Raw genomic sequence first — 12584 nt, forward strand, 5'->3', positions numbered from 1 at the left:
ATAGAAAATATGTAAATAGCTACCCTTGTTAATGGTTTGTTTTAATCTTTTTTTGGGGTGGGGGGATTAGAATAGCATTTATGTATATAGTTATTTCCTTCACAATGTATCACTGTACCAATTCGGCCACTTGGGTACATTTGTGTGGGACACCTGGGTAACTTCATGTCATGTAGCTCGCTAATTTCTGAAGTTCTGTCCAAAACTTTGCTCAGCTATTGTTGCCATCTTATGTTCTTCACTCAAATCATCCACAGCATCCTATCTGTATGTTTGGCTGTTCTTGGTCATTTGAAAGATGATGCAGCAACAATAAAAAAACGTATGTTTATTTCCTTGTATTTTCTTCTACCAGATCTATTGTGTTATATTCTCCTACATTCAATTCACATTTCCACAAAATTCAGTGTTTCCTTTCAAATTAATCCAAGAATATGCATATCCTTGCCTCTGGGCCTGAGCTACAGGCAGTTAGATTAGGGTGTCTTTAGGTGGAAACTGCCTGCCCCTGCCCGCCCATCCAACATCACTACTCTGGACGGTTCTGACTTAGAGTATGTGGACAACTACAAATACCTAGGTGTCTGGTTAGACTGTAAACTCTCCTTCCAGACTCACATAAAACATCTCCAATCCAAAGTTAAATCTAGAATTGGCTTCCTATTTCGCATCCTTCACTCATGCTGCCAAACATACCCTCGTAAAACTGATCATTCTACCGATCCTCGACTTCGGCAATGTCATTTACAAAATAGTCTCTAATACCCTACTGAATAAATTGGATGTAGTCTATCACAGTGCCATCCGTTTTGTCACCAAAGCCCCATATACTACCCACCACTGCGACCTGTACGCTCTCGTTGACTGGCCCTCACTTCATTACTCGTCTCCAAGCCCACTGGCTCCAGGTCATCTACAAGACCCTGCCAGGTAAAGTCCCCTCGTCTCAGCTCGCTGGTCACCATAGCAGCAACGACCTGTAGCATGTGCTCCAGCAGCTAAATCTCTCTGGTCACCCCCAAAACCAATTCTCCCTTTGGCCGCCTCTCCTTCCAGTTCTCTGCTGCCAATGACTGGAACAAACTACAAAAATCTCTGAAACTGGAAACACTTATCTCCCTCACTAGCTTTAAGCACCAGCTGTCACAGCAGCTCACAGATTACAGCACCTGTACATAGCCCATCTATAACTTAGTCCAAACAACTACCCCGCCCCCTACTGTATTTATTTATTTTGCTCCTTTGCACCCCATAATTTCTCTCTGTACCGGCACATTCTTCCACTGCAAATCTACCATTCCAGTGTTTTACTTGCTGTATTGTATTTACTTCACCACCATGGCCTTTTTTATCACCTTATTTGCTCACGTTGTATATAGACTTATTTTTCTACTGTATGTTTGTTTTACTCCATGTGTAACTCTGTTTTTTGTATGTGTCGAACTGCTTTGCTTTATCTTGGCCAGGTCGCAATTGTAAATGAGAACTTGTTCTCAACTTGTCTACCAGGTTAAATAAAGGTGAAATAAATTTTTACAAAAAATAAACATCTTAAAAAATTGAATTAGTATGGAACCACCAAGACTCGTCCTAGTGCTGGCCGCCTGCCAAACTGAGCAATCTGGGGAGGGGGGCGCCTTTGTCAGGGAGGTGACTAAACTAGAGATCATTTGTTTTGCATGGGCTGCATCTCAATCCACCAAATCCGAATACGTCGTCCTTCTGCATCTGCAATGGAGGTGGCCGAGCTACAGAGGTGTTTGTCAGACCATGATATATCCCAAAAATCGGCCTTCTCACGAAAACGTCTGTAGCATCCGAATGGCTTGTCCTACAAACTATTATAACCACTATGGAATGGAGAGACTCAGGAATGAACACGATGGTGTTCTCCGTTTCGTTCTACAACCTCCACATGTCACAGGACTCATCTGAAGGTAACCCATAAAAACAAATGAAGGTAGTTTAGTGCCAACAAAAATAAGGGGTTACATGTGTCCAGAAAAATATAAATATTTGCTGATCTTTCTTACATCTTCCAGATATAGGACAGCCACTTGAACATTTGGCAGAAAATGATTTATTTGACTGTTTTTTGGTAATTTATGAATGTGTTATTCAATGCGTTTCTATGGGCTATAGTAGTAAAGGCAAAATTCAATTATATTTTTTGATACATAAAGGAGTCCTAAAATTCTAAATCAAATAGCTAAATGATGCATGGTATGACCATCTTAAAACAATTGTTGGACTTTGAGGTTAACCCGTCTCCTCGACTTCATCTACACTGAATCTAGATGCAATAGGATATTCAAATCGGATGATTTTCCTGTTGGCCCAATCAAAACTACAGTAGAGTATCATCTGCAGGAAAACAGAACATTTACCTCAAGCTACACTGTCTCTCGCTCTTCAGAAATGTCAAACCCATCATTCATAGGCAGCAGTGACAGTGACTACACCTTAGCTAGTTAAGCTTTCTACTGCATCGCTGGATTCCTCGTTAGAGAGAAAAATAACTTGATTTTTGAATTGTCATGTTATGCTGAGAACTGGGTCAGACGATCAGTGGTGTCAACAAATCGGCGACTACTTTTTGACACTGGAGCCTGAGAGGGTCTTCATCAGCGACTCCGCAGACTCAGACGAGCTCACCGAAGTAGAGGCAGAGTACCTTGAGCAGGCAACCGAAAAAGTCCACCCGTTAATGGTGGATCTGTCAATTACTGTGCTTTAGTCGGTCGAGGGGGAATATATGTCAGTGATGCAAATTTCTTGTTTTTGCTTGCGAGTTCAGTTGCACTTGCAAGTTCAAAGAACCACCGAGGAGATGGTCAGGTGACATGACAAGATTTAATTAACACACCAGTGATAAGTGCTTGCCTTTCAACCATGGGACAAAACCAGGGACAAAGATCATACTTTTTAGAGAAATGTCCTCTGATCTGATGAAACAAAAATATAACTGTTTGGCCATAATGATCATCGTTATGTTTGGAGGAAAAAGGTTGGAGGCTTGCATGCCAAAGAACACCATCCCAACCGTGAAGCACGGGGGTGGCAGCGTCATGTTGTGGGGGTGCTTTGCTGCAGGAGGGACTGTTGCACTTCACAAAATAGATGGCACCATGAGGAAGTAAAATTAAGTGGATATATTGATGCAACATCTCAAGACATCAGTCAGGAAGATAAAGCTTGGTTGCAAATGAGTTGTCCAAATGGACAATGACCCCAAGCATACTTGCAAAGTTGTGGCAAAATGGCTCAAGGACAACAAAGTCAAGGTATTGGAATGGCCATAACAAAGCCATGACCTCAATCATATAGAAAATGTGTGGGCAGAACTGAAAAAGCATGTGTGAGCAAGGAGGCCTACAAACCTGACTCAGTTACACCAGCTCTGTCAGGAGGAATGGGTCAAAATTCACCCAACGTATTGTGGGAAACTTGTGGAAGGCAACCCGAAACATTTGACCCAAGTTTAAATTGTTTAAGGCAATACTACCGAAAACTAATTGAGAGTATGTAAATGTGACAAAAAAATAAAAAGCTGAAATAAATCATTCTCTCTACTATTATTCTGACATTTCACATTCTTAAAATAAAGTGGTGATCCTAACTGACCTAAGACAGGGAATTTTTTACTAGGATTAAATGTCAGGAATTGTCAAAAACTCATTAAATGCATTTGGCTAAGGTTTATGTAAACTTGTGACTTCAACTGTTTCAACAGTAGAAAAAGCGAAGGATCTTATTCCTATTGATGCCAACTTCATTACGCCACTCCCTAAAATGTAACAAATTACTCATTTGCGCTAATTACACTTATTGGAGTATTGCCAACCTTTGTTTAACCAGGGAAAGAGCTGAGAGTTTACACTTCCTCTTCTAATTATGTGGGGCTCCTGGGCTGCCAATTTGCCTGGGAAAGGATCCCTGGGCAAGAAGAGCTCAAAGACCCCTGTCGTAGCAGTATTAGCTAAGGCAGGTATAACCTGTAGTGTGGATGGTGACAGGGAGAGAAGGACCCTGATAGGAAAGTCCATGATAGCTATGATACAGAAACCTTGCTACAAGAAGCAGCATGCTTGCCTCAGTGCCAGTCTGTTTGTGCCATCACGCCAACTCCTTCTCAATCTTGGTCATGCAAAACAGAGTTGGCATTGACAAGAGTAGAAACCTCTGGAACCAGACTAGCACTACACAACCCTACTGCCATTAAACTACCTGAGACACAGCTATGCCACACTCCTAAAACAGAAGTAAAGCATAATGTCACGTAGCCTATTTTCACAGCTGATTCATTCCAATGATTTAATGATCCCTGGATGCACAGGAGGTGACGCCAATAAAAGTTGCCTTGACAACCAAAGTGTGGCCTCCAACAGGTATTCAGATTTAAGGTGATTACATGAGTCTCGGTCCAAATTAGTGGATTATATAGGGAATAAGGGTGCCATTTGTGACACAGCCGATGACTCCAAGCTAGTCTTCTCAGTCAGAGCAGTGTAATCAAAAGGTAGAGGTAGGCTTACATTCAATTCAATTACAACTTTCCCCATTTAGTCGATTGTTCGATCGATAGGCTGTTTGACCTGAGAACTTTAGTCGAGCAGTTGTGAAACAAATAATTGTGGCACATCTTGACTGACACCCGTCTCAGTGGACTAATCCATTGCAGAGAACGTGGGGATGGCACACCAGTATAATTTACTTTTAATTCCCAATCTACAATGCTTGTTTGGTTACTGTAATGTCTGTTGATGCATGCAATATATTATTATTACTTTTAAAGTTCATTGTCAGAGGGGACACGTTTGAAGAGTGCACAACCTAGGCAACACTTGTGAAAAGTTTTGGTTTATTTCATTCCATTTACAAGCGGTCAATTTATTAATTATTTTGTTTGGAGTGCTCCGGTCAATGTTGAGTAAGGACACGCACCTGGTTTTTGCATAAAAATAAAAAAAACGTTATTTAACAAGGCGAGTCCATTAAGAACAAATTCTAATTTACAATGACAGCCTACCCCGGCCAAACCCGGACGACACGGCCAATTGTGAGCTGCCCTATGGGACACCCAATCACAATTTACATCCATTGAGAATGACAATAGTTCTCCAATTTAGGCTATTTGAAAAATCTTTCCAGCTCTCCCCCTTTCGATAACCACTCTGCGTGTAAGGGGAGAAATTATGCTTGGATATGGTGGATACGTCTTAAAAATAGGCCTACCTGATTACTTATCCTTGCGCAAATACAGCTGTCTGTATGGAGCTCACTGGCATGGGAAACTGAAGGTTCATAACATTTTATGTTATGTTGCAAGATTGTTAACTTTTGGGGTGGACACAGTTGATAATGTTTCAAGTTCCTTGCAGACAGGCCACACAGTGTATGTTCTACCTGCAGGCTGCAATGTTTTTATTTGTTGAATTTGTGTAGGCTATTTTTACATCGTTGGCAATGGAAGTTAATTTTAGATGTGAATTTTCCTTTAGATTTAGATACAATTTTGATTAACCACATGCCAATGATTGAGATAGGAAGACTGGCATGCAGATCGGTTGAAATGGTAAGATAAATTGGCACTGCAAATGGGAAAGGTTGCTGACCCCTGGTGTAGACCATTACTGGCAACTTTGGGAACATAGTGGCAGAATCTGCGAAAGCCAGCAGCAGCAGTGGTTTGGAAACAGTTTTTTCCCCTTCTGGTTATGCTCCCTGGCTCCCTCCTTAGTCATTCGTGTTTTAATTATTGAATCACAGTGTGCTTGAAGCATCAGACAATCTGGCTGTAGCCTACATAATTGTTGATTTTATTAAAACATATAGGGCATGTCCATATGGAGAAATACACATGTAAAAATGTTGACCAGACGATTGGTCGAAAGAATAGACAACTCCTGGACGACAATTTTTTTTTAAAGTCAGTGACAGCCCTAAATTAATTTCTTACAATTAAAACTGCCCACACACGCCTGATCAAGGACTAGCTCAGTATTCAAGTAGATCTCTGTACAGATTATAGTAGCCTAATAGTAAATTCTAGTAAAGTAGCAGGTGCACTGAACTCAAATCATGCAGCATCTCAACATTTAAGCAGGGATGTATAAGGCTGTGTGTACTGTGATGTTACCTAGCTAGGTGTAATAATGTTTAGGATCATGAAACACTAGCTCTCAGTCCTTGACATGTTCCTCTTGACGGATTACAAAACTCAAACTGTGCGAGGCAGGCAGGGGTTGGAAATTGTTCACTACATGGGACATAATAGCAAAGCGCTCAAAGGGGATACCTAGTCAGTTGCGCAACGAAATGTGTCTTCTGCATTCAACCCAGCCCATCTGAATCAGAGAAGTGCGGGGCTTAACTGATTTGCGCAAGGGCGGAACAGCAGATTTTTCCACCATGCCGGCTCGGGATTCGAACCAGCAATCGCTTGGTTACTAACCCAGTCCATTCACTAACCAAGTAGCCCAACTGTACAAAGACAAATCCACCACAAGACAATGACAATCAATTTGGTACAGGACAGTAAAGGGAAAAGTTATTATGGACATTATAGATGCAGCCAAACAGTATTTTCAATTTCTTTGTTTCCCTAACTTTCCTACATTTCAAAATTCCACAAACACTGCATAAAACATTGAGCTGTATAAAATATGCATCCTGTTGATTCCGGTATGGTTTCACAATAGCCTGCCAGCCAGAAAGCTTTGCGTTCCAGATTTAAAACCACCAGACCAGTTCCTGGTCAGGAGAAGATAGCTACCAATCAATCCAGTTTGCCTAAGTCAATCAGCTCCCAGAGTGTGTCCCAAATAGCACCATATTCTTTACATAATGAACTAATTGACCACTAACACTGTGTGCCCTGTTCACAAGTAGTGCACCATAAAGGGAATAGGGTGCCACCATAAAGGGAATAGGGTGCCATTTAGGATACAGATCCAGGGTTTCCCCATCCAGTTCCCACTGGTGTAAATGTGGGTCAGACAGTAAAGCAGCCACGCTGCATATCACTTGGGGCCCTGAAGTAAAACAGCCTCTATTTCCCTCTGTCTCTGTCACTCCAGGCAGTTACATAACAGAGAAAGCACAGGACAGAGGGGCTGGTGGGATTCTTCTGATAGTAAAATTAACTGCACCCCCAGTCCCTTCCTGTGTTTGCGTTCACTGAGGCATATCAGCACAAGACACCCCCCCCCCCCCCCCCCCTCTGATGCCCTGGTGAGGTCATGAAGAGGCAATAACCCACTGTCTCTCAGACCATAACACAATGCTCAAAATTGGCCACTGGGTTTGTTTTGGATTATAACCCAAAACTGGGTCAAAGTTGTTTTGCATCAAACCCCCTGACAGTGTAAAAATGTGCACACACACAGCATCAGCCTGAACCAGGGGGTGGAACCGAACAGAACCACCATTTTTTTTTGAAGGTACAGAAAGAAATGTAACCTGGAACAAAAGGTCATCCACACTGTTCCTGGAACAGAACTGTTATTTTAAAAGCATGGGAACCGGTTAATAACGTTATTTTACGCTCCAGGCATTTTTAAAAAATAAGCCCCCCCCCCCCCCAAAAAAAAAAAACTGTTAAACAAAGCACCTATGCAAAGCCTTCACTGTCAATCAAATATATTCCAGTGTCTGCCTGCAAGCTGAAAATCTTTGCCGGTGTGTGTTCAGGCTACTTGCGCCTCCCCCTCCGAAGCATAGACTACTGTACTTACGTTACAAGCGTGATTCAGAAGATGGAGATTTTTTAATTAGAGTGAAGAATGGATTAACATTTCCAAATGCTAGTTAAGGATACTATAGGTATAGTTCACATTTCACGTTAGATTTATTAACTACAAAAAGGTAAGACGTGTTTTTAATTCTGGTGCCGGTCTGCACACAGGCTTGTTAGCTAGCGAGCTCAAAGGATATTCAAAGTTCCTCCCTAGGTATTATTCTGTTGACCTAAGTCAGATAATGCATGTCATAAGATGCACCGCGCTTCAAGCCTCCTCAATCCACCCGCAAAATTTCAGTTGCATCTTGCACCATAGGTGGCACTTGTCTGTCCATCACGCATGTAAAGAACTCGCTTACCTGCTCGAGCAGCACTGATCAGTAAAGTCATTTAATGTGCTAAATGTTTTTTAAAAAACTTGATTACAAGTTTTAAAAAAGAACGATAAAACGGTACTTTGTGGGGTTTTGCACGGGTTTAGAAATGTATTTTACCGGTCGGAAACGCGAAGCGCTAAAAATAACAAAGGTCCTGTTCAGAACAAAGCGCTGGAAGATCATGTTGGTTCCAACCCCTGGCCTGAACACTCAGATCTTGCTATATTACATTCAGGAGTCTGGGCTTCACTATACCCATAGATTGCTACTTCATTCCATAGCTACCTATCTAATATCTAGCAGCACTCCTACTCTGAGATGCTTTATGAACACTGGCACTGGATTCTAAAATGCTTGTTTTCTGTCAGCTGTAGTCAGCTTGAATGAAGAATTAGACTATGGTCAAACTTCCAACAACAGACCCCATATCTCTCCTTACTCCTGTCACATGGCTAAGAAAAGCTTATGCGCATGCTTCTGAACTAGAAAAGACAGACACGCTTATTTTTCTGTTCATAATCAAAATGATTGACTAGTGGTTAGTGTTGCACGGTATACCGAAACTTAGATACCTTTGAGACTATAACATGAAAAACAGTTCGGTACTAGAATTTGTCTTGTTTCTGTTAAATGTGTCTCACGTCACACAGATTGAGAGGATCGAGTCGCTAGTAATAATTCTGAATCTTCTCAAGGGGGAAGTAGTAAGCTCGCTAGTTGTGCTTCTGCATACAGCTGACAGCACAAGCCACTTGAGAAGCAAGAGAGAGAAAATGCTGACAGCATGGCTTCTAACGAAAACATCATATACCTCCACGGCCGCAGCTTGTTGACAAAACTGGCTCCAGAGGCGATCTATGGGAATACTGTGCTTACAGAGCAGATGAGGACCAGTCCACCGAAACAACTATGTAAAAAGTGTTACAAAGCACTGCAGCGCAAGGAAGGTTCAGTTGCAAACGACAAACTATTTTAACACGTGACATTTGCATTAGTTTGACACAAGAGTAAAAATGTATTCCTGTCAACAAAATTCCCATACTGCTATAGTTCTATAACCCTGGAACTTTCCTGTCCCATCCCAATTCTGCAGCATTGCATTAAGTGGAAACCAAAATGTTTCACTGTGCAAGCCTCGTTGCAGCTAGACGTTAAGAATCACGACGGGACAATTTTAGCTCATCCAAATCCTGCCACGTTAATTCTCCTAACCTGAAAAAGTCATGTCTGCTGGTCAAAAGCGGCAGAAATGCCCTGAGAAGCGTTTTGGTTTCCACTAATGCAATACAGCTGCTCTGAGTAGTCATAGCAACTGCTCCATTTTGCTGCTCAGCGCTCAGGAGACAGTTGCCTGTACACAGCTGATAACCACATTACGAGATTTTGGCAATGACGGCAGCCCTTGTACTTACTGAAGAGTCGGATGAACTCATGGATATTGGACATGTGTAATTGTGTGCGTCTCCGTGTGCATCAAAGGTAAAGAAGTAAATGACTACAACATGGTGCGAGGTGAGCGTGTGTGCTGACTGAAGGAAATGTTATAATTTAAATAAATAAGCAGAAATCGCCCTTTCCCTGGTTGCTAAAATAGTTCACTTAAATGTCAGTTTGTGTGACAAAACAAAGTTTAGTGTAGAGAATCACTGTACCCTTTTCCATAACCAAAAACATTATTTTCAGCTGTTTGAAGCTGGTTTACAAAAGAAAACCAGTAACGGGAAAGAACAGAGCTATTGCTTCTTAGACTTGCTTTCAATGAGAATGAAAGATCTATACCAATCATGCCGGAATCCTACGTGTCAAAGAGAGTCCTGTTACTATGTCAACCTCTAATTTGCATAGTAACATTCTACTATCAACTAAATGTAAAGTGCTCATGAGCGACAATGACATGAACATATATTCAGCCTGACATTCACATGATCCTGATATGATTACAACCCAAAATTAACGTGACATGCACTCATACGTTGCTATGACAGCAATATATTTAGACTACTTCGCTTTTGTCTGGTCTTGCTAGCAGTAGCCACTAGCCAGCCAGCAGCCCTGGGAATCATTATGCTGTGTAAAATCCATCATATGGTGTGTAGACTACTGCAATATAGAAGTTTCAGAAATTAGCTTCAACGTGTTGTCATTTTGGAACTAAACTATTCATTTAATACATTCAATTATTTAGCTGTAATGAATCCTAGGTATAATGTATAGCAGTTGACCCAATAAGGTCATAGATGAGCAAATTAACCAATATGTATCAAATTACATTTTAAAACAGTTTAGATTTCAATTGTATGCTTCGAGTCTCAGATATGGTTTTGCACAAGAAACTGATGATATTCCCTTACAAAAAAAGAGAAGTGCATTAACACTGCAGAATGCAGCAAATACTGCTTCCAATATATACATTTTTTTACTGCAGCAATTTTGCTGTGTATCTGCATTACACTGTAGTTATTCTGTAATTACTGTGTCCAAAACCAGTTACTACACGTACTGCAGTTTCAAAACAGAAATCTATTTTTGTAAAGGTAATATATGAAGTTGTTTTTTTTGATTGAACAATGTGTAAAAAAAAATGTTTTTAATCGGTGGTTATTCTGACTTCAGCTAATACCCTCTTTTTTTGTTGCCGTGGTATCGTTTCGGTATAGAGTATCGTGATACCAAACCTGGTATAGTATCGTGACAACACTGCTACTAGTGACACTTCCAGACACGAACATGGTCGGTTTTAACGATCTGTCCAAATGTGTTGCACATTCAAAACATGTCGACTCAATGTCTCCCCCTGGTATTTGTTCATGGTAAGGGCACCACTTCAAAGCCCATCCCCAGCAGTCTTTGGCAAAGTGAAAGTCAACAAAATGGCGGATGCGAAACGAATCACGTGACCCCTTTGTGCTTTCCAATACAATTCCATTTGAAATAAGTGGACACAACACGGCTAACGAACCCAAATTCGAAACAATACACGGTTAGGATTAGATTAACGGAAAAATGTAGGTGTAACACGCAAATTACGTCGCTATCTACCGTGTTCACGGTAAACCGATATGGCCGCCATTTTGTGCAAAGTTGCGCAGGCAAGGTAGCGACGCCCCCCATATTGTGAAAATGTGGAATACATATCAAATATGAATCTGCCAGCGATAAAACATACCGATTCTTCCTCTTTCTCCATCCCAGTTGGCATTTGCGGTACTGCCCGATTGATAGAGGCATATTCGTGCAGGTCTGGCAAGTCCTCGCAGCGAAAGACGGGTAGAGGCTTGGTAGCGTCCAGCGCCCGTGCCCGAAACGACAATTTACTCATGTTTTTTTATAATGTAAGATTCAGCATTAATCTAACCGATAACCTAAGGTTCACAACAGTACTGCTTTGAGTTCTCATGGATGGATCTGCGATGTTCGCCAGAAGTCAACCGTTCGATTGGTAGTAGGGTAGGTATATGGAGATGCGAACGGAGCCGGGAAGGCCCGGGTTTTGATCGCTCTCTGTCGGTCTCTTTTTTCCGAGGCTCCGCTCTCCCTGGTTCAATACGCCATGGCCAACATGGCGGACATTACAAACTCTAGCAGCTCCTAGCGGCCCAACCCCCGGTCACACAACAGCCATTCCCACACGGTTTTGCACGCGTGCGCGCTCGCGGAGCCCAGGGGAGGGGGTGCTGGGGGAAGGGGAGTACTCTCACGTTCCCACCGTAAAAACTGCCTGGAATGAATATTCACATACTAGGAGAGGCAGCTGCAAACCAGTGCGCGCTACTGGCGAACGAAATCACTTGCTGTAAATGTGTTTTTTTTAAATTCTACAGCACAGGGCGACAGACTGGCCTGGCACGATTATTAAATTTGCACAAAACGCAGCCCCCCCCCCCCCCCAAAAAAAAACAACCTGGAATACAATAACTTAATTTGAACTGTAAAATAAACTAAAGCAACTGACAGTTTGTATAATGAATGATACGCTGCACGAACTCTAGATGGGCTACTTGAATAGTATGTTGGATAGTTGTATACAAGCGCAGAAGACTGTTGTGAAAATCATTTGCTAAACTAAATATGAAAAGAAAATCACGAATCAGTGTACCAACTAATTTTATGGGGCCCATTTCTTAGTCAATGTCGCCCTCTTGTGGCATAACCTAAGAGTACTGCGCAGTGTTGGTTATTTCCTACTTCAACCGATCTTCCCCAAAAACGTTTTATTTAACCCTAATTTTACCAGGTAAATTGACTGACAACACATTATCATTTACAGCAACGACATGGGGGACAGTTACAGGGGAGAGGAAGGAGAATGAATGAGCCAACTGTAAGCTAGGGATGATTAGGTGACCGTGATGGTATGAAGGCCAGATTGGAAATGTAACCTCTTGTGTCCTGGCTAACACCTCTACTCTTACAATAAGTGCCATGAGATCTTTAGTGACTACAGAGAGTCAGGACACCCGTTTAAC

The 12584-nt window shown here is 41.8% G+C and overlaps 1 protein-coding gene across 2 annotated transcripts in view; it reads right to left on the reverse strand.

Annotated features, from left to right (window-relative positions):
• LOC110535559 (enhancer of polycomb homolog 1-like) overlaps nt 1-12584 on the reverse strand; it is a 61193-nt gene that overhangs the window by 35464 nt on the left and 13145 nt on the right. The window contains exon 1 of one of the 2 annotated variants that reach the window (XM_036935293.1): nt 11285-11777. The exons of the other annotated variant lie outside the window; for it this stretch is intronic. Within the exon in view, the coding sequence (XP_036791188.1) occupies nt 11285-11437 (153 nt within the window). The 5' untranslated portion in view covers nt 11438-11777. Of the gene's footprint in view, nt 1-11284; nt 11778-12584 lie in introns of those variants that run through there. 2 annotated transcript variants of the gene reach the window in all.

Source organism: Oncorhynchus mykiss, chromosome 11 (assembly GCF_013265735.2).
Source record: "Oncorhynchus mykiss isolate Arlee chromosome 11, USDA_OmykA_1.1, whole genome shotgun sequence".
NCBI classification, from domain to species: Eukaryota; Metazoa; Chordata; class Actinopteri; order Salmoniformes; family Salmonidae; genus Oncorhynchus; species Oncorhynchus mykiss.